We start from the raw sequence: 22301 nt of genomic DNA, 5'->3' as shown, positions 1-22301 counted from the left end.
CGCAGGCGGATGGGATGGATGAGGCAACATTCAGTCCCGCTGGACCCTAGTGCGCGCGTGTGTGCACGTGAGTTGCAAGCCAAGCGCGCAACAGCGGTGTGGACTGAGCGGCAGTAATGGTCGGATGGCCAACGAGCGGCGACGTCGGGCGGGCAGCGCGTCAGGGCACGTACAGCGTGCACGAGTTGCGCTAGAGCGGGGTGGAAAGGTGGCCAGCACGGCAGTGCAGGGGCCATGCGTGCGATGTGCTTGCATAGGCATGGTAGTGGGGATGCGGCTAGCGCAGCAGCGTGCTGGGTAGGCCAGCGGCAGTGCTAGGGCGAGCCGAAGTGGTGACCGCGCCCGGAGATGAACAATGTGTCGTGCACGCTTTTTAAAGTGGCTCAAAACTCGAACCTGATGCTCCAAATGCCAAATCAGTTATTCTATGCTCTAGAGGGTATGTAGGGCTGTCAATCTTAGCTAAAACACCTTGCCATGACTTAACACGATTCTCCTTTAAAAATGCCCGAACTTTGCTTCGTCGACACCTCTCCAACTTAAGAAACGACTACGTCATTTGTTCGGATTCGCGTCACTTTCGGTTTCCAAGCTACCCACTAAGCTAGCTGGTGACTCTCGTACCCGACCATGGGTATTCACCATCTCCTACGAAGTTCGCACTACGAACTATATCAAAATCTCGCATAAGCGTTCTATTGCACTTTTGTTCGATAAAAATTTACTTAGAACCCTAAGCGATATAAAGTGACATGAAATGTAGCATTTGTTTCGTGTTTCTAATGAACGTTTCAAGTTATGTACATTACTTTATACCCTATATTACACACATCCACAGACAAGTATGACGCTCATGCAGTGTTTTAGCAAAAATAGTACAATGTAACACTGAGGGTGTTACAGCCGCTCTCGAGCTCACCACCGCAGGGAGCCGCAAGGAGTATCCGTCACTCATCTTCCCTCCGCCAACGAACAGCCCCGCCCCTGCTCCCCTGCTCTTTGCTCCGGCCACTAAGGGCGGATCTGGCCTCCACGATGGCGGCCCACGCCTCCACCAGCCGATGAAGGCACTATATGCGGTGGCCCTCCAGCGCACGGCCCGTTCCCTGCTCACCTTTGGCGGCACTGGATATGTAGAAGAAGACAGAATAGAGGATGACATATGGGCGCACTGGATGGGTAACTAATTTTAGGTAGTATTGCTAGAGCTGAGAGCAAAATTTAGATAGTATGAAAATGAGTGGCTATTCAAATAGAGTTTTAGGTAGTTTATTTTGGGTAGTACTGCTGGAAATGCTCTCAGGGCTGTGGGTGACGTAGTCAAATAGGTCTTGACATACTTCTGTAAGTACTCTCCCAATTCAAGGAATATTCATCACTAGTTTAAGGACATATTTGGATCGTTATTAGTACTAAAAATTAGTATTTTGTTTAGATGCTAATTAGATTCCATCTCTGATCTCTAACACCGCGCTCATAGGTTCATGTCGATAACCAAGAAGACGACGCAAACAAACCACATGTTGCTGTAGCCAGGCATGGAGCCAGCGGTGGGGCTAGGGGGGCTCCAGCCCCCCTACCGCTCACGAGCAAGCGAAGCCCCGTAGAGCCGCCGTCTGAAATTTCAGCTGTAGATGTACAGGTAGGAGGGGCTGAGATTTGCTAAACCTCTTTTCTTGCTAATTGCTGTTGTTTAGTCCCTCCTAAATTTTTTCCTAGCTTTGTCCCTGGCTACAACAGTTGTGAGTACCAGTTGCCGCCCTCAAGGCACCCTGTTGGTCGTCTGGCTGATTTAGGCCTGTTTGGACTGTGCAAAAAATTACTGTTTCTATGTTTTTCGTGTAAAATTGAACTGATTCTTGTAAAATGCCTGCGTGATTCATGTGAAATTCCTACGTTCTAAACATGCCCTCATGTGTAGGGCTAAACAAAATACTCACGACTCGCCGACTCACTCGACTCGTGGCCAGCTTGGCTCGGCTCATTTTAATTTTTTCATGAGCTGAGCTGGAAGTCTAACTCACTATTTTAATGAGCTAGCTCGAGCCAGCTCACGAGCTGAAACGAGCTGAGGCCTGTCAGCCCACGACCATGAATCCAAAATATAATGATGCTGACCTAGAAATGTCAACATATTCTATTGGTATGTAATTCTTATTTTCAGCTGTATCATATGGATTTTAATTTTATAATTGTTGTGGTACTTAAATGTTGATTTTATGGATTATTTTCTAAGGATTAGATGGTGATGCTGATATTGAATTTGTGGACTTTTTCTAAGTCCACAAATTATTGTGATGGCAAGCAACTAGTAAGTATGCTGGAACTGCATGATCATGGATGGACCAACTATGTTGCATGGTTGATACTTTTGATAAATCTAATGTGTATTAATCATGTATGGTTGCATAATAGTGAACGTGACCTTCTGAAATTAATGTAGCATGAACATTATAAACATGTGTGTCCTTTTTTTAGTAGCTCGTGAGCTAAACGAGCCAGCTCGAGCTCGCTAACGAGTCGAACTGAGCTACGCCTCTAGCTCGTAATATTAACGAGGTGAGCCAAGCTGGACCGAGCTAGGTCGAGTTGGCTCGATATCGAGCCCTACTCATGTGTGCTTCCTGTTGCCTGTTAGCCTATTGCTGTCGCTGATCAAGGCGGCCACCCATGCGTACCCGGCATGGTATACCGATGCGCGCGTGGGTAGTGACTGAGGTCACGCTCGTGTGTCTTGGTTACAGCTACCGCCGGTCGGGTGAAAGCTCTAGTTTGGTTTCGGTGAATTGATGAAACCCTAAGTGCTAACCTAGTTTATCAAGTGATTATAATATAGGTAGCACACTCCAAGTGGTGAAGCAAATAAAGATCATGACTTGATGATGGTAATACCATGATGATGATCAAGTGCTTGGACTTGAAAAGAAGAAAGAGAAAAACAAAAGGCTCAAGGCAAAGGTATAAATGATAGGAGCCATTTTGTTTTGATGATCGAGACATTTAGTGAGTGTGATCACATTTAGGATCAATAGCCGTACTATTAAGAGGGATGAAACTCATATCAAAATGCGGTTATCAAAGTGCCACTAGATGCTCTAACTCATTGCATATGCATTTAGGATCTAGTAGAGTGCTAATACCCTTGAAAATGTTTATGAAAATATGCTAACACACATGTGCACAAGGTGATACACTTGGTGGTTGGCACATTTGAGCAAGGGTTAGAAACTTCACCGGCGGAGTGTCTGCCCGTAGAGTGCGGAAAGTCCGATGGTGCCACCGGTGCCCTATACAGAAAAGACGGAGGTCACTGGAAGTGACGGACGCTGGCCTCGGTTGGACCAGCGCGTCCGGTTAGTGGAAGCCACGAAGACGCGCAGCGTCGGTCTCTGACCGGATGCTGGGTCACTCAGTGACCAAACGCTGACAGGGTGCGTCTAGTCCTGCTGACGTGGTAGTGGATAGAGGAGTCACCAAGTGACCGGACGCATCCGGTCGTGAAAAGTCATCTCTAGATACTTACTGAAAACGATCAAATGCTGAGGTCCAGTGTCTGGTCACTTCGCAGCAGCGCGTCTGGTCATCACTTGACCGTTGAGATTGAGTGCTCAGTATTTGAAGAGAGGGGACACGTGGCACGCATCGTATGACCGGACGTTGAGGTCCAGCGTCCAGTCAATATGACTGGAGCATTCGGTCACCCCATGTTGTGCCCAATGAAAGGGTACAACGGCTCTATTTCATGAGGGGCTTCTATTTAAGCCCCATGGCTAGCTCAAGTTCACTCTCTTGGCCATTTATATTGACATAGCAACCTTGTGAGCTTAGCCAAAGCCCTCCTACTCATCTTCATCATTGATTCATCATCTTTGTGAGATTGGGATAGAATCCAAGTGCGTTGCTTGAGTATTTGCATCTAGAGGTACTTGGTGTTCGTGTTTCGCTGTGGGATTCACTTGTTACTCTTGGTGGTTGCCGCCACCTAGATGGCTTGGAGCAGCGAGGATCATCGAGCGGAGGGTGGTGATTGTCTCTAGCTCCGATCGCGGTGATTGTGAGGGGTTCTTTACCTTTTCCCGGCAGAGAGCCAAAAGGTACTCTAGTAGATTACTTGTGGCTTGTGTGATCCTCATCTTGTGTTGGTTGTGTGGCACCCTATTGAGGGTTTAGCGTGTGATGCCAATTAGCACGTGAACCTCCAAGTGAGTGAATCGCCACAACGAGGAGTAGCTTGCCGGCAAGCAAGTGAACCTTGGTAAAAAATCATTGTGTTCATCATTTGATTCTGAGGTGATTGGTCTTCATTGGTATTCATTCTTGTGATTGATTGGCTCCTTTGACACGGTGATATAAACAAATTGCTCACTCTATTTACATTACCGCAAACTAGTTGTTAAGCTCTTTAGTGTAGTTAGCTATGGGAGCTTGTTAGTTTGGTTAGTCTGGCTCTTTAGTTAGTTTTTGAGAGCACACTAACTTAGTGTAGTGTCGTAGCTATTGTGTGGATAGAAACTATATAAACAAGAATTGTGGTAGGTGGCTTACATTTTTAGTAGGCTAGCGCAACACTTGTTTCGCCTCTTAATTGTCTAACCGGTTTGTTAAGTGTTGTTGTAGAAATTCTTAATAGTCTATTCACCCCCCCTCTAGCCATTAGGACCTTTCAAGTGGTATCAGAGCTGAGGTCACCATGATTTGAGGCTTAACAACCTTTGGTGTAAAAATGGCTCAAATCAATAACACCAAGAAGCCACCCCACTTTGATGGCACAAATTATCCATATTGGAAATCAAAGATGACCACACATATCAAGTCAATCAATAGAAAAGTGTGGAAGGTGGTAGAAACCAAAATTAAGATTGGTGATCCGGAGAATCCCACCGCGGCCAAAGAAGTGCTTCTCCAAAACAATGGCATTGCTCTAAGTGCTATTCATGATGCAATTGATGAGAGAATATTTGAGCAAATAAAAAATATTGAGATGGCTCATGAGGCTTGGAAGAAGTTAGAAGAATCATTTGAGGGCACTCAAGCCATGAAGGGTGCAAAGGCATACATTCTCAAAGAGAAGTTTGCAAGCTTCAAGATGAAGGAGGATGAGAGTGTGTCGGAGATGTTCTATAGGCTTCAAGTGCTTGTCAATGATCTCAAAGCACATGGAGAAGAGGTGAAGGACAAGGACTTCTCACACAAGTTCTAGAGATGCTTACCTTCAAGATTTGACACATTGGTCACTATTCTAGTGAGGAGTGATTTGGACACCATGATACCAAACCAAGTGTTGGGAGATATAATGACCGATGATACATATAGAGATGATGCTGAGAAGGAAGAAAAGAGGGAAAAGAAAGATGAGAAGAAGGATGAGAAGAAGATGAGTGTGGCATTCAAGGCCACATCATCCAAGGGCAAGGCAAAGCAAGATACATCAAGTGAAGATGACGACTCATGTGATGATGATGCTGAGAAGATGGCTCTCTTTGTCAAGAAATTTAGCAAATTCATGATGAAGAAAGGGTACCTGCTAGAAGAAAGAAATCTTCATCCAAGAATAAGGAAGAGTCAAGAAGGTGCTTCAAATGTGGAAGCAAAGATTATCTTGTTGCTCAATGTCCATACAATAGCGACAATGATGATGACAACAAGAAAAACAAGAAGAAGGACAAGAAGGAAAAGAAATAGAAGAAGGACAAGATGACCTTCAAAAAGAAGAAGGGTGGTTCATATGTGGTCACTTGGGATAGTGATGCTTCCTCAAGTGATGATGATGACAAGATCACCAAGAAGAAGGCTCTTGCAAGCATTGCAATCAATAAGAAGCCTTCTCTCTTCGACACTCCATCATGCTTCATGGCTAAGGCCACTAAGGTACAAATTTGTGATGATGGAAGTGATGAGGAACATGATAATGAAAATAAAAGTGATAGTGATGATGATGAACCTACTAAGAATGAACTATTTGACATGCTAGAAGATGCTAAAGAACACTTTGACATTAAGAGAAGGGAATGCTAGAGCTTGAATAAGGAGGTAAAAGCCCTTAAGCAAGCCCTTGATGAGCTCAAAGCAACTCATGAGAGGATAGAGAAATCCCATGAGAAGCTTGGCAAGGCTCACAAAAAGCTTAAAAAGGCTCATTCCTCTTTGCTTGATGAGCAAAATAAAAAGAAGCATATTGAAACTTGCAATGTAGGCTTAACTTGTGATATATTGATGAATCATTATCTATGCCTATCATTGTTGCTCCCGCTAACCCTTCTTGTAGTACTTCTACTTCCATCTTATCTAGTAGTGATGGTCTCACTTATGATGCCTCACTAATGGTTGAGAATGAGAACCTCAAGAAGGAGGTCAATAAGCTCATTCACACCTTGGCTAAGGCCTATGGTGGTGAGGACCGCTTGCTTATGTGCTTGGGTAGTCAAAGAGCTTCTCTCTACAAAGAGGGATTGGGCTATACCCTCAAGAAAGGCAAGGTGACCTTTGCTCCTTACAAGACTAATTTTGTGAAGAATAATGATCAGTTTTACACTAGTTGCAAGCAAGTTGGTCATAAAGAGCATGAGTGCAAGACCAAGAGTAAAAATGCTAATGTATTCTCTATTAAGTTTGATTCTTTTTATATGCTTACTAAGGGTACAAATGGTGTGAAGGCTAAGTTCATTGGTAAAGCATGGATGAGCTCAAAGAAGAAAGCCATTTGGGTACCAAAGAGCTTAGTAACTAACCTTCAAGGACCTAAGCAAGTTTAGGTACCTAAAAAGAATTGATCTTCTTTTATAGGTCAATTACAAAGCCAGAGGAAGGCATTAGGTTCTTGATAGTGGGTGCACTCAACACATGACCGGTGATGCAAGAATGTTCAACTCAATCAACATCAATGACAATGATGGTTATGATAGCATCACATTTGGTGATAATGGCAAAGGCAAGGTCAAAGGGCTTGGTAAGATTACAATATCCAATGACATGAGCATTTCCAATGTGTTGCTAGTAGAGAGCTTGAATTTCAACTTGCTATTCGTGGCTCAATTATGTGATCTTGGATTCAAATGCATATTTGAGGTAGATGATGTAGAGATCATAAGTATAGATGGCTCTAACTTGATCTTCAAAGGCTTTAGATATGAGAATCTATACTTGGTTGATTTCAATGATAGTGAAGCTAAATTGTCCACATGTTTGTTCACTAAGTCTAGCATGGGTTGGTTATGGCATAGAAGGCTTGGTCATGTTGGAATAAAACAATTGAATAGATTGGTTAAGCATGACTTGGTTAGAGGCTTGAAAGATGTTATGTTTGAAAAGGATAAGCTTTGTAGCTCTTGTTAAGTCGGCAAACAAGTTGGAAACACCCAACCTAAGAAAAGCATGATGAGTACTAGTAAAGCATTTGAGTTATTGCACATGGACTTGTTTGTGCCAACTCAATACACTAGCATTGGTGGTAACAAATATGGCTTCGTGATAGTAGATGATTACACTAGATACATATAGATATTCTTTCTAGTGGACAAGAGTGATGTGTTTGCAATATTCAAGTCATTTGTCAAGGGCATTCACAATGAGTTTGAAACAACCATCAAGAGAGGTAGAAGTGACAATGGTAGTGAGTTCAAGAACACTAGAATTGATGAGTTGTGTGATGAATTTAGAATTAGACATCAATTCTTGGCCAAGTACACTCCATAATCAAATGGCCTTGTTGAGAGGAAAAATAGAACACTCATTGATATGGCAAGGTCTATGCTTAGTGAGTACAATGTGAGTCAATCTTTTTGGGTCGAAGCTATCAACATGGCTTGCTATTGTAGCAATCGCCTCTATTGTCACCCATTGAAAGAGAAGATACCATATGAGCTCTTGAATGGTAGAAAGCCCAATATTGCATATTTTTGGGTCTTTGGTTGCAAGTGATTTATCTTGAAGAAAGGCACTAGATTGGGCAAGTTTGAAAAGAAATGTGATGAAGGATTCCTACTTGGTTATTCAACCACCAGCAAAGCATATAGAGTTTGAAATTTGGATAGTGGTACTCTTGAGGAAGTTCATGATGTTGAATTTGATGAAACCAAGGGTTAACAAGAAGAGAATAAGAACTTAGAAGATGTTAGAGGCATTCAATTTTTAAATGTCATGAAAAACATGGATGTTGATGAATTGAGGCCTATGCAAGTGAATGATGATGAAGATGATCAAGTGCAAGTGCTCTCTAACTCAAATATGCAAGATTATACAAATCAAGTTAGTACAAGTGGCTCTCATGATAATAAACAAGATCAAATGGCTAGTACATCATCTCAACCCAATGATCAAGCAAGTGCAAGCAATCAGGTTCCAATCCTCCAACCAACCAATATTGCAAAGGATCAGTCATTGGACACTATCTTTGGTGATATTTCAAGAGGTGTGCAAACTAGATCAAGATTGGCTTAATTTTGTGAGCATTTCTTATTTGTGTCATCCATTGAACCAAAGAAGATAGATGAAGCATTAAAGGATATTGATTGGGTGAATGCTATGCATGAAGACTTAAATAACTTCACAAAAAATCAAGTATGAGAATTAGTAGAGAGACCAAAGGGACACAATATGATTAGAACCAAATGGGTCTTTAAAAACAAGCAAGATCAAGATGGGATAGTAGTAAGAAATAAAGCAAGATTGGTAGCACAAGGCTATACACAAGTTAAAGGTCTTGACTTTGAAGAAACATATGCCCGGTTGCTAGATTGGAAGCAATTATAATCTTGCTAGCCTATGCTTGTGCCTACAACATCAAGCTCTATCAAATGGATGCCAAGAGTGCATTTCTCAATGGTTACATTAATGAAGAAGTATATGTTGAGCAACCTCCTGGTTTTGAAGATGACAAGAAGCCCAACCATGTGTACAAGTTGAAGAAGGCATTGTATGGTTTGAAATAAGCACCTAGAGCATGATATGAGAGATTGAGGAACTTTCTACTCTCTAAAGGGTTCATGATGGGTAAGGTTGACACCACTCTTTTCATCAAGAAGATTGGAAAAGATTTATTTGTGTTGCAAATCTATGTTGATGACATCATATTTGAATCAACAAATCAAGACTTTTGTGATGAGTTTGGAAAGATGATGGCTAATGAGTTTGAGATGTCCATGATTGACGAGTTAAGTTACTTTCTTGGTCTTCAAATCAAGCAATTGAAGAATGGTACATTTATGAGTTAAGGCAAGTATATTAAGGACATGATCAAGAAGTTTGGCATGAGTGATAGCAAGGCCATTAGCACACTAATGGGAACCAATGGTAATTTGGATAGTGATGCAAGTAGAAATATGGTGGATCAAAAATTATATCGGTCTATGATTGGAAGCCTATTCTATGTGACCGCATCAAGGCCGAATGTCATGTTTAGTATATGTATGTGTGTAAGATTTCAAGCCTCACCAAGAGAAAGTCATTTGAAGGCTACTAAGAGAATATTGAGGTACTTGAAGCATACACAAAATATTGGTTTGTGGTATTCCAAAGGAGCAAAGTTTGAGCTAGTTGGTTACTTCGACTCGGATTATGCAGGATGCAAGGTTGAAAAGAAGAGCACCTCGGGCACATGTCAATTGCTAGAAAGATCACTTGTTTTATGGTCATCAAAGAAGCAACATAGTATTGCATTATCAACCACCAAAGCAAAATACATATCCACCGGTAGTTGTTGTGCACAAGTACTTTGGATGAAGGCCACTTTGAGTGATTTTGAAATCAAGTTGAAGAAAGTGCCATTGCTATATGACAATGAGAGTGCAATCAACTTGACCAACAATCCGGTTCAACATGCAAGAACAAAGCACATTGATGTCTGCCACCATTTTATAAAAGATCACCAACAAAAAGGGGACATTTGCATTGAGAGTGTAGGCACCGAAGATCAACTTACCGATATATTTACCAAGCCATTGGATGAGAAAAAGTTTTACAATCTAAGGAATGAGTTGAACATATTGGATTTCTCAAATATGTGTTGATGCACCCCCCACTCATATGATATGCCTCTCTTTCGAGCAATCCAAGGTAAAAGTTGATTGACATGGCATACATCCTTGCTAAGGATATGATTAGTGCATCTTGTCATCTCTCAATTTTAATAGGCTCATTTATGAAAATCAAATGATTTTAATGATTGTATGGTACCACTATTGCTTCTATGCTTGACTTGATCTAGTGGTAGCATATGACATGTTTGTGGGCTTGTAAACCTAGTGTTTGATCTAGAAAATAAGCTCTAAGTGTTTAACTCAACATGGTACAAGATAACCCTTATTTGGAGGTGTGAAAAAGCTTATCCTTGGATCAAACCGAGCTAAATATTTTTGACAAATGATCTAGATTGGACCAAATTTTGAGAATATGATCCTCACCCTATTGATTGATATTGATAATCCTAACCTCTCTATACTTTAAGCCTTTGTGGTCATTGATGACAAAGGGAGAAAAATAGTGTACAAAGATAGTAAAAAGATAACAAAAGGGAGAATATGATATAGGGGGAGAAATATGACAAAGAAAAGGGATCAATTAAAACTTTGAGCACACAAGTATGGGGAGCAAGCTCATAAACTTGTATGGTGCATTTAGATGTGCATTTCATATGTTTGCTTGCATGGCACAAGTTTTAAATTTCAATATTCATGCTTGTGCGGTGTATGCTAGTTGTAGATTTAAATAATGAAATGAAAATCTAGCATGCATAGGTTATCTAGTAATTTCATTTCTAAATATTTTCAAGTGGTATCTAGCTAACTATGGTGCTAAGGATAGTATAATGGTGCACTCCGATTGGTATCACGCTTTAAAGGCCCATCTTTTATACCTTAGCATCATTTGGTAGATATTATCTCCTATATTTCCTATCTAAGTATATGTGCAAGCTATAATCCAAACTCTTAGCACATATATAGGGGGAGCAATCGCTACCATTTGGAGTTCATGAAACTTGTCCATATCCTTTTACACATGGTAAATATGCTTGGACAAGCAACATGGATTCAATTAAATTTAATTCATATCTTTGTAAAAGGGTTGTCATCAATTACCAAAAAGTGGAAGATTGAAAGCTCTAGTTTGGTTTTAGTGAATTGATGGAACCCTAAGTGCTAACCTAGTTTATCAAGTGATCATGATATAGGTAGCACACTCCAAGTGGTAAAGCAAATGAAGATCATGACATGATGATGGTAATACCATGATGATGATCAAGTGCTTGGACTTGAAAAGAAGAAAGAGAAAAACAAAAGGCTCAAGACAAATGTATAAATGATAAGAGCCATTTTGTTTTGATGACCGAGACACTTAGTGAGTGTGATCATATTTAGGATCGATAGCCGTACTATTAAGAGGGGTGAAATTCATATCGAAATGCGGTTATCAAAGTGCCACTAGATGCTCTAACTCATTGCATATATATTTAGGATCTAGTAGAGTGCTAACACCCTTGAAAATATTTGTGAAAATATGCTAACACACATGTGCACAAGGTGATACACTTAGTGGTTGACACATTTGAGCAAGGGTTAGAAACTTCACTGGCGGAGTGTTCGCCCGTAGAGTGTGGACAGTCCGACGGTGCCACCGGTGCCCTATACAGAAAAGACGGAGGTTACTAGAAGTGACCAGATGCTGGCCTTGGTTGGACCGGCGTGTCCGGTCAATGGAAGTCGCAAAGACGCGTAGCATCGGTCTCTAACCAGACGCTGGGTCACTCAGTGATCGGACGCTGACAAGGTGCGTCTGGTCCTGCTAATGTGGCAGTGGACAGAGGAGTCGCCGAGTGACCGGACGCTGGGTGTGTCCGGTCAAGCATGACCGGACGCGTTCGGTCGTGAAAAGTCGTCTCTGGATGCTTACTAGAAACGACCGGACGCTGAGGTCCAGCGTCTGGTCACTTCACAGCAGCGCGTTCGGTCATAACTTGACCGTTGAGATCGAGCGCTCAATATTTGAAGGGAGGGGACACGTGGCACGCATCGTATGACCGAACGCTAAGGTCCAGCGTCCGGTCACCTCATGTTGTGCCCAGTAAAGAAATACAACGGCTCTATTTCATGGGAGCTTCTATTTAAGCCCCATGACTGGTTCAAGCTCACTCTATTGGTCATTTATATTGACATAGCAACCTTGTGAGCTTAGCCAAAGCTCTCCTACTCATCTCCATCATTGATTCAGCATCTTTGTGAGATTGAGATAGAATCCAAGTACATTGCTTGAGTGTTTGCATCTAGAGGCACTTGGTGTTCGTGTTTTATTGTGGGATTCGCTTGTTACTCTTAGTGGTTGCCGCCACCTAGACGGCTTGGAGCAGCGAGGATCGTCGAGCGGAGGGTGGTGATGGTCTCCGGCTCCTATCGCGGTGATTATGAGGGGTTCTTGACCTTTCCTCGACGGAGAGTCAAAATGTACTCTAGTGGATTGCTCGTGGCTTGTGTGATCTCATCTTGTATTGGTTGTGCGGCACCCTATTGAGGGTTTGGCATGTGATGCCAATTAGCGCGTGAACCTCTAAATAAGTGAATCGCCACGACGAGGAGTAGCTTGCCGGCGAGCGAGTGAACCTCGGTGAAAAAATATTGTGTTCATCATTTGATTCCGAGGTGATTGGTCTTCATTGATATTCATTCTTGTGATTGATTGGCTCATTCGACACGGCGGTATAAATAAATTGCTCACTCTCTTTACATTACCGCAAACTAGTTGTCAAGCTCTTTAGTGTAGCTAGCTGTGAGAGCTTATTAGTTTGGTTAGTGTGACTTTTTAGTTAGTTTTTGAGAGCACACTAACTTAGTGTAGTGTCATAGCTATTGTGTTGATAAAAACTATATAAACTAGAATTATGATAGGTGTTTTGCATTTTTAGTAGACTAGCACAACACTTGCTTCACCTCTTGACCGATTTGTTAAGTGTTATTGTAGAAATTCTTAATAGGCTATTCATCCCGGATCTTTCATTGGAGCGGAGCACCGCCGCACCGGCAGGCTGCAACCGTGATGAGACGAGGCCGGACGAAGCTGTGTAATCTATCGCCGAAGCCGCCGGATGCACACGCTACAGAACGCGTGGCGGAAACCCGCTGGTGACACAGGGAGAAATGATCAAATGGAACGGGGAACACGATCGGCACGGGCGCACAGGCTTGGAGGAATCGACGTACGCCGCGGCCTGCGGAGGACTGCGTGCTGCTCAGAGGCTGCCTTCCAGGCTTCCAGCCAAAAGGTCACAAATGCCGGCAGTGACGGGGCGCGTTGTTCTTATTCCCCCACATGAAATTCACGTCGGCTTTGCCGGTAAATGAGTGGAGGCTGCTGGAGAGCGCCCAACGATGATGATGTGCGCCCGTGCCTGCCTGACTCTGGGGTGATTGGATCCATCCATCGGTCGGAATATTCGGAGGGAGAAATTCTATTTTCAGCTGTACTATATCGAAATTATGAATTTTGTTAGAACAGGGCAGGCAACTCTTGGAACATCAATGCCATGTTCACTTGGCTGATAAGCTATTGCTGAAAATACCGTTGACTGATTTATTATAAGAGAAAAATACTGTTCGTTAACTGAAAAAATACGGGTTATAAGCCCAGCGAATATAGCGTCGATCAATCTCCTTATTTGTGAACAGAACAGGGCAACCACACGGGCAGACACGGCTGCTAGCGCTGGCCAGACAAACCTGGATGCGGAGAATCACGCACCCCGTTTGCCCATTGGTCATTGCCATCTCAGCACCTCTTTTTCCTCCTCCATCCATTCCCTTCCGCTTTTTCTACACCAATGATACATGCAGCACCAAGTGGCCCCAAATACCCTGACCACTCACCACTCCCTGTCTGTCGTCCAACACTCCGCTCGCCCTCTCCATCAGACTACACTAGCACGCCATATGCCTCCGTCCAAGCTATATAAGCCGGCGCCGCTGTACACCGCTTCCTCCATCTGCTAGCTGGCCGGCCGGCTAGTGGAAACAGCACCCAGAGCTCGCTAGCTAGCTCGCCTCTGCCCCCGCCCGCCCAAGATCCGGCCGTGGTGGCAGCGCCGGCCAAAGGGAGCGATCCATCCATGGACGCCGCCCGCGGTGGCGGCCACAGCAGCGTCGCCGTCGCCGGCGGCATCGCCGAGGAGGCGGCGCGGCTGTGGTCGGAGCTCCAGCTGCCCGTGCGCGTGGACTGGGCGGCCGTGGCGGCGCAATGCGCGTCCCTGTGGGCGCACGCGCGCGCGCTGCTGCTCGTGCCGGCGGTGCGGCTCCTGGTGTTCCTGTCGCTGGCGATGACGGTCATGATCCTGGTGGAGAAGCTCTTCGTCTGCGCCGTCTGCCTCGTCGTCCGCGCGTTCCGGCTCGGCCCGCACCGCCGGTACCGCTGGGAGCCCATCTCCGCCAGCGCCGACGGCGGCGGAGACGAGGAGTCTGGCCACGGCGCCGGCGGCGGCGAAGCCAAGCACCCCATGGTGCTGGTGCAGATCCCCATGTACAACGAGCGGGAGGTGAGTGGCCGATCCATGAGCATGAGCTAGCCCAGCACATTGCTGGCGTAGACGCGTAGTGGAGTGGACATGATGAGCTGGTAGCAAGCTGCAAGCAGAGTGGATTTTTTTTTGGACAACAGCCGAGTGGATTAATTGAGCAAGCAAGAAAGAGAAGAGGGTAGATATTGATTATTCTGACCGTGCATGTTGGTGGTGAGTGATGGAAGATTTTTATTAATTTTGGTTGCATTATGCTGGAATGGAAGGTGTACAAGCTGTCGATCGGGGCGGCATGTGCGCTGAAGTGGCCGTCGGAGCGCTTCGTGATCCAGGTGCTGGACGACTCCACGGACCCCGTTGTAAAGGTACGTACCGTACGCCGGCGACCTGACCTCCTCCCCTGTTTCTCAGCCCCCCGACCTTTTTGCGGCGATCTTCGTGGCCAGGCCACTGGCCCAATCATGCATCAAATGGGATCCGCACGTGACTGGTACACGCGTCTGCCGTCTCCCGCGCCTTTTGCTCCTACGTGCGCGTCTTTTTGTCATTGGCAACTACTGGCCATTGGCGCTGCCGGTGCGTAGCAGTCGAGGTAGTTTTGGTTGAGACGCGGACGGGTAGTGTAGGAAACTCCGACCGCGTCGTCACGGCGGCACTCGCGCCGTTGGTTCATCCCGTCGCCGGACATCGTGTAATCAGAACTGAGAATTACCACCCCTGGATTATTTGGCACGGTGACAGCTACGTAGTAGGAGTGAGTCAGTGAATCAGTGCGTGCGTGTCCCGCCGGTGTACACGTCGGCGCCGTCGTCACTGCCGACCAGGCGCACTAGCCTCAAGAGTCAGCCAGCACGTGGGTGCGGACCGCCAATAATTGTTTGATTCGGGGTCGCAGCAGGAGTGGTAGTGTTCTGACTTGAGCGCTTCCTTGCTTGCCGGCGCGGAAACGCGCCAGAAATTCGCCGGCTGACACAGAGAGTGGACCGCCGGCGGGGTTCCGGGGGTTAAAAAAGCGCCCACAAGCCGGACTGCCGGAGTCGAGCATGTCGCGGCCGTGGCGTGACGTGCGCGTTGGTTTATGGGAATGGTGTGGACCGCGGCGGAACTGCCGCGGTGGGGCGCCGGCCGGCGGGCGGCGGAGCTATGTATGGCTGCTGTGTTCACTAGCGTCTACACGTAGTACGTACCAAAACGAAGTGATGCATTTTTATACAAGGGGCTACTACAATAATGAGCACGACACGACGACATGCACAACAGCTTATGCACGCGGACGAACCAGACGGATCTGTGGCGCCACCACCTATGACCTGTTCGTTTGGTTGTGGCTTGTCGTAAATGATCGTAAATTTTTAACCGGAATAATATTTTTTTTTCACATAAATCAGCCAACAATACTTCTTCACGAACCAGCAACGATATGAACCCGCGCAACCGAACATGCCGATCGGTCTGTTCTCTGGACCCCATGGAACAATGCAAAGTCTGTGCGGCAAGCCAGTGGTCCGCATACCTCGGCCGGGCCCACCCGTGCATTGTTCCGTCCATGGTACCATACACGTTGGAGTATATATATATGCTTAGGACATTTTTGAGTCTTTTTTTTTTCTCCTTGACTTGATGACAATGATGGAAGTAGGGCAAAAGCACCTTTAGACTTTATTACAGAATAGCCAGGCTCGAGATTCCTAAACAGTTTTCACGCATGTGCACCGGAGCGCATTCGTGACGCGCCCACGTCGTCGATACAGGTATGAGAGCCCACGATTCTCTTCTTCATTCTCGTGTCTTCTGCCGTCCGTAATTACACCGCCGTCTTTCTCTAATTACCCTAACCTTAAATCCCACCGTTGTCGTTGTATCATATCAACCGCCTCGCGGTGACCTTGCCACCAGCTGCCCATGAATGAGTGGAGATCCATGGCCGTCCTGCAGCCCAGCCCAACCAGAGACAGCCGTCCTGCAGGCTGCGGCATGCATGCGCCAGCGACGACGACGACGCCGGCCGGCCGGCCGGAGCCATATGTATATTCGCTGCGTACGCGCGCGTATGGCATGATACGGCGATACGCCGCGGGCAGCAGCTGTCCACGTCAAACGCCGCCGGCGTGGCACAGAATAAGTGCGTCGCGTCGTGGGCTCGTGGCAGGAACAACAACAGACCACGCCTGTTGTCAAAAAAAAAAAAAAAAAAAACAGACCACGCCGGGGAACGATCTTCTTTTTCCACTTGCGCCTGCCGTGCGGCGGGATCTCGGCCGGCGGCACGGCCACGAATTTAACGCCCTGTTCGCTTGTTGGTTTTAGCCAGCCCAAACCAGCCAGCCAACAGTGTTTTTCTCTCACAAAAAACCAGCACCAGCCAGCCCAAACCAGCCCAGAAACCAACCAGCGAACAGGCCGTAAGTGTGCAAGCCTGACTGCAAAGGCATCCTGATCCTGGCTCGATCGTGCACGTTCTCGTGCCATGCGGCTGATGCCAAAGCCCCACTGGGCACTGGCCACGATTCGCTGCGAATGCGAGGCCTCACATGGAATGCAGGAAGGCTGTCCCCCACAAGAACCGTTTTCCTTCTTCTACCCCCGGTCGCCATTAAAATCGATCACTATTTGTTTGTTTGCTTCTTCAAGCCCATCTCGGCCGGGGGTGGAGCAGTTGTAGCAGCCACCGAACTACCGGCATCGCCGGCAGGGAAAGAGAAATTGCTGTAGAATATTGATGAAAAAAGTGCTCCTCAAGTAGCGGTATCGATCAACCGACAACGATAATAATCTTACTCCGGCGAGCGATGTTTCAATTTCCCTGAATTCGTGCGAGGATTCTCAAATTCAAACGGGATTTTTTTTCTTCTTCAAAACTTAAAGTTGCGGAATTACGGGATCCGCGGTTCGTCAAAACAAAGGCTATTGACTACTGGGCCGCAAGTTGCTATTGAACTTGGTACCCGTATAATCGCACAAATCCCGGTCCCGGTATGGGCCTTTTGGGTGCCCCAAACGTATTGGGCTGGATGTGGGCTATACTGCAATGTTAGCGTGTCATGTGCTCGCCCTAGAGGACGAACTCCGGCGAGCCCCCCCGCCGTCAACGCCGGTCATGGCAGGACGGCGAGCGCCGGGGTTCCGGCGAGCGGCGTGCGCTGGAGATGTGGCGTCAAAGGCAGGCGTCGGGGGTAGGATGTCACACGCGTCATCAGGGCGTCTGGTGCCTTGCCGTCGGAGGTATGGCGCCTGTGGATTTGGTTCACGGGATTGCTAGCTAGCCTGTTGTAACAAAACTTTTTCCTGCTTAATGAAAAACGTGCCTAGGCACGATCGCGGAAATTTTTTTTTGCTAGCTAGCCTGTCTTGCTCGTGGAGCGTGGACGAATCCATAGCGAGTTGATTCAGTTCCTGGAGGCGATTTGGTACGTCCGGATGCCCTCCGATTCGTCCTTGGTATTTGTAGGTTAAAATCTCTAATCTTTTTATTTTTAATGAATCGATGAGATGAGCATGGTAGATAAAGATATAACTCTTTTGCACTCTGCATGCCGTTTTAATATGGGTTATTATTCTGATACCATTGAACAAGCCACCTGTGTGACCATCACTGTGAGGACAATGCCAGTTGATAGTTCCCGCAGTAACCAAGTCCCTGTATTTATTTATCTCTGCTCCCATTTCTAGGATTTGGTGGAGATGGAGTGCCAGAGATGGAAGAGCAAAGGCGTTAACATAAAGTACGAGGTCAGGGGGAACCGGAAGGGCTACAAGGCCGGCGCACTCAAGGAAGGGTTGAAGCACGACTACGTCAAAGACTGCGAATACATTGCCATGTTTGACGCTGACTTCCAGCCCGAGTCCGATTTTCTCCTAAGGACTATCCCGTTCCTCGTGCACAACCCAGAGATTGCCCTCGTCCAGACTCGCTGGAAATTTGGTTAGTTCAGACATGATCTCTTGCTGTAAATATTAGTTTGATAACAACTAGCAGAAATGATGTTGTGATAAACTTTAGCTGTTCTAACTTCTAAGTGTCTTCGAACCATATGCGCAGTTAATTCTTATGAGTGTCTGCTGACAAGATTCCAAGAAATGTCGTTAGACTACCATTTCAAATATGAGCAAGAGGCAGGGTCCTCAGTGTATTCATTCTTTGGCTTCAATGGTACAGTCATGTCCTCTCATATACATGATTCTAGCATCAAATTCGGAAGCTTAAAGTTTTCTGATGATTGTGGGCCTCACGAGAGCATTTTTCATCTTTTAGGGACAGCTGGTGTCTGGAGGATTTCAGCGATCGATGATGCCGGGGGCTGGAAGGACCGGACGACAGTGGAAGATATGGACCTGGCTGTCCGTGCGATGCTGCAGGGATGGAAATTCGTTTACGTCGGTGACATAAAAGTATGCCGGTGCTCCATTACTTGCTTGTAGGAAACTCAAGAACATAACTAGAATCAAATCTAACAATCCTCAGGATACTGCATCTGTATGTGCTTAGGTCAAGAGTGAATTACCTAGCACATTCAAGGCATACCGGTTTCAGCAACACAGGTGGTCATGTGGACCGGCAAACCTGTTCAAGAAAATGATGGTAGAGATTGTAGAAAGCAAGGTGTTTTTTTTTTCAGACTGTCTTTACAAGTGCACCATATCACAGCATTGACTGACCGGTGTGCCCTTTTCTCTTGTGTAGAAAGTGTCACTGTGGAGTAAAATCCACTTATGGTACGATTTCTTCTTCGTTGGGAAGGTTGCTGCTCATACGGTGACATTCATCTACTACTGCTTTGCGATCCCTTTGTCTGTTTTGCTCCCTGAGATTCAGATCCCTCTCTGGGGAGTTGTTTATGTCCCCACAGCCATAACCCTCTTGAAGGCTCTTGGCACACCGAGGTAACAAGTGTGCCAAGGTTCAAGTTTTTGAATGCCATTATTGTTGTTTCATCATTTAACACCTGATGACCTGAAAGCTTCTCGCCGTTACAGTTCATTTCACCTGGTGATCCTCTGGGTTCTGTTTGAGAATGTCATGTCGTTGCACCGGATTAAAGCTGCAGTAAGTGGTCTTCTGGATGCTGGTGGACGAGTCAATGAGTGGGTTGTCACTGAGAAGTTGGGCGACACCAGCAAGGCAAAGCCTGGCACCAATGGATCAGATGCTGTAAAGGTGATAGATGTAAAACTAACAGAACCCCTTATTCCGAAGCTAGTGAAGAGGCGAGCAAGATTTTTGGAGAGGTAAGTTTATCTATTATCATTATGAGTTTCTGAAAGCTAGCATAACATTAGTGTAGATTTTATGCACTTATGAGAATGTGCATAATGTTAATGGCATACTTTCTAGTGTCTTCAAATGCTTATAAACTGTCTCTATATCAGGTACCACTGCTCAGAACTTTTCGTTGGAACCTGCATAGTTCTGTGTGGTTTCTATGACTTGCTTCTTGCAAAGAAGGGATACTACATTTTCCTCTTCCTTCAAGGCACGGCTTTCCTTGTTGTTGGTTTTGGGTATGTCGGCACACTACCTCCTCGCACTGCATAAGCTGTCATGGACAACTGATACACCTGCTTACCAGAAACTGAGCAAGCAAAGCTCCTCTCTCCTGCACATATCGAACTCCGGAATTCAATGATAGTTTAGCAATATTCCCATCAGTCCTGGCCAGACATGATCTACTGCCAAGAAGGTTGTTCAGATATTGTCGTCATTCTCCTGTCAGTCTTGGTCAGATTTGAGCCAACCATTCTTTATTGTCAAGAAGGCCATTCAAATAGTGTCACCATTCCAAATTTATAATAACAGTGTTTACTGAAGCATCATGACAAAACAATGATTGGTGCAGCAGCAATTCGTTCACATCCCGTAGAGATTCAGTTCACAGTCGTGAAAGAATTGCAGCTGCTGTAAATGGAATAGCACTAGCTGCCAATTTCTGTAGATCTCGGAACTTGTAGCTTTTTTTTTTTTTTTTTTGGAAATTTAGTGATATTACCCAGAGTTCAGATCCATAATGGAAGATTGTGGGCTTCCTCAGTTCATAACCTGTGTAGGCTTAATAAAACTTGTAAATGTAAATTGTTATTAACACTAATAATTCTGTTGAATCCGGGCAGTTCTTGAAATGCAAGTGTAGCATGCATTTTTTTTTCTCCTGTAAGAAGCCAAAGATGACTTCTGAGTAACACGTTTGATCAGACATTTTACTTGATGTGGCACATGGATTAGTGGATCTATTTAGTACTATTGAGCAGCGGCCATTTGGTCATACTGGTCACCCATGATTGAAGTTGTGAATGTTTTTGTCCCTATTCTCGTGTACAAAGCGGTTCATATACGAGTTCTGAATTGAATCGAACAAGGCTGAGGTGTGACTGCCAAGCTGTGAACGAGGCCATTGTTACAGTATCGGTAACCAGAAAATCCAGAAAAGCACCAGTTGTTTGGTACTTCCTCCGTTCTAAATTATAAGACGTTTTAGATTTCCTATAAATATGTAGTTTTTTTTATGCATTTAGATATACATTATATCTAGATACGTAGTAAAGCAATGCATCCAAAAAAAAAAGAGGGTTAAAACGTCTTATTGGAAAGGGAGTAACATGTAGGAATATATCACATTTTTTCCCATTTTCTGGTCAGACTGGAGTCAGCCGATCAACAATCTTCAAAATTTCATTAACCTTTGTTTAAAGGTTTGGATGGTGCATACGCGTGTCTTTTCTTTTTCTTAAACTTACTTGTAGGTATTAAAAATTAGAGAAATTTTACGGTGCTTGGAAATAAGTAGGGATGAAAGTGGTATGGATAATCCTCCGCTTTGAATTCGAATTTTAAGGACATGGAGAAGTGTTTTTAATATCCGTGTGGATACGGATGATCCGAATCCGATTATACGTGGATATGGTATTAGCGAAATCCGGCGGATATGGATTATTCGATAATTAAACGTAGATTACCCGACGTTTATAATAGGATAATCTGAATATTTTAAGGAAAGAATGATCAGCACTTCGATCCCATGTTGATCTTTGCATGCATGTACGTATGGATTATTCGGTCGTGTATAGACTAGTTGGTGAATATATTGTAGTATTATTTTAATCGCCAGTGATGTACCTGATACAACTTATACAAGTGCTGAAGCACAGTAGTATATACATATATTTTATTGCATAGTAATTGATTTATGACTTTGGCTAATGTATTATTTCTCATCATAAAAAAAACAACATGTAAGCACATATTATCCGACTTAAAAAAGTTTGCTTCCGCTCCGACACCGGTCTGAATCCATACCATTTCCGACACTAGAAAATCCGTATTCGCATCCGAATCCGTATAATATCCGATCCGCTCTAAATCCGATAAAAATAAGTGGATTAGGATACAGGAAAGCCATTATCCGCTCCGATCTGATCTGTTTTCATCCCTAGAAATAATAAAAATGTTGTGGGTTAGAACTTGAAATTAGTGGGCGAAAATCTAGTTCTAAATCGAATTAGAAGATTACAATGGTACTTCCATACGACGCGAGGCACTGGCTGGCGAATCCTTCCGTGGAACCAAACTCACCGACGTCGGCGGCAGCCGTGGCTCTGTCAACGCTTCGATGTCGACAGCGGCGCCCTGACCAGCTCATCTTGTTCTACAGATTCTCTTGCTGCTCCATCTCCCTGGCGCTCCCTCATCCCTCATCCGCCGTATCAACAGCCCAGGTCACGGCCAGCTGCAGCTCGCCCCGCCGGATCTGAAGGGCCTGTTTGGTTCGCGTACCAGCACAGCATGGCTGGTATCCGCTTGGTTTAGTTGGGTGAAATT

General features: G+C 45.1%; 1 protein-coding gene across 2 annotated transcripts; it reads left to right on the top strand.

Annotated features, from left to right (window-relative positions):
- Window positions 1-13842: 13842 nt before the first annotated feature.
- Window positions 13843-20589, top strand: LOC136500457 (probable glucomannan 4-beta-mannosyltransferase 11). 2 transcript variants are annotated; one of them, XM_066495807.1, is made up of 9 exons: window positions 13843-14509; window positions 14758-14856; window positions 18161-18413; window positions 18531-18641; window positions 18744-18880; window positions 18978-19070; window positions 19173-19372; window positions 19466-19717; window positions 19859-20589. In XM_066495807.1, the coding sequence occupies exons 1-9, from the start codon at window positions 14087-14089 to the stop codon at window positions 20022-20024; spliced, it is 1734 nt and encodes a 577-aa protein (XP_066351904.1). In that variant the 5' UTR covers window positions 13843-14086; the 3' UTR covers window positions 20025-20589. The 2 variants fall into 2 exon arrangements, with proteins under 2 accessions (XP_066351904.1, XP_066351903.1); XM_066495806.1 differs by having other exon boundaries at window positions 18978-19091.
- Window positions 20590-22301: the final 1712 nt, after the last annotated feature.

This window comes from Miscanthus floridulus, chromosome 13, assembly GCF_019320115.1.
Source record: "Miscanthus floridulus cultivar M001 chromosome 13, ASM1932011v1, whole genome shotgun sequence".
In the NCBI taxonomy this organism is placed as follows: Eukaryota; Viridiplantae; Streptophyta; class Magnoliopsida; order Poales; family Poaceae; genus Miscanthus; species Miscanthus floridulus.
The sequence above is the reverse complement of the archived record's forward strand: the minus strand, read 5'-3'. Positions and strand labels throughout refer to the sequence as shown.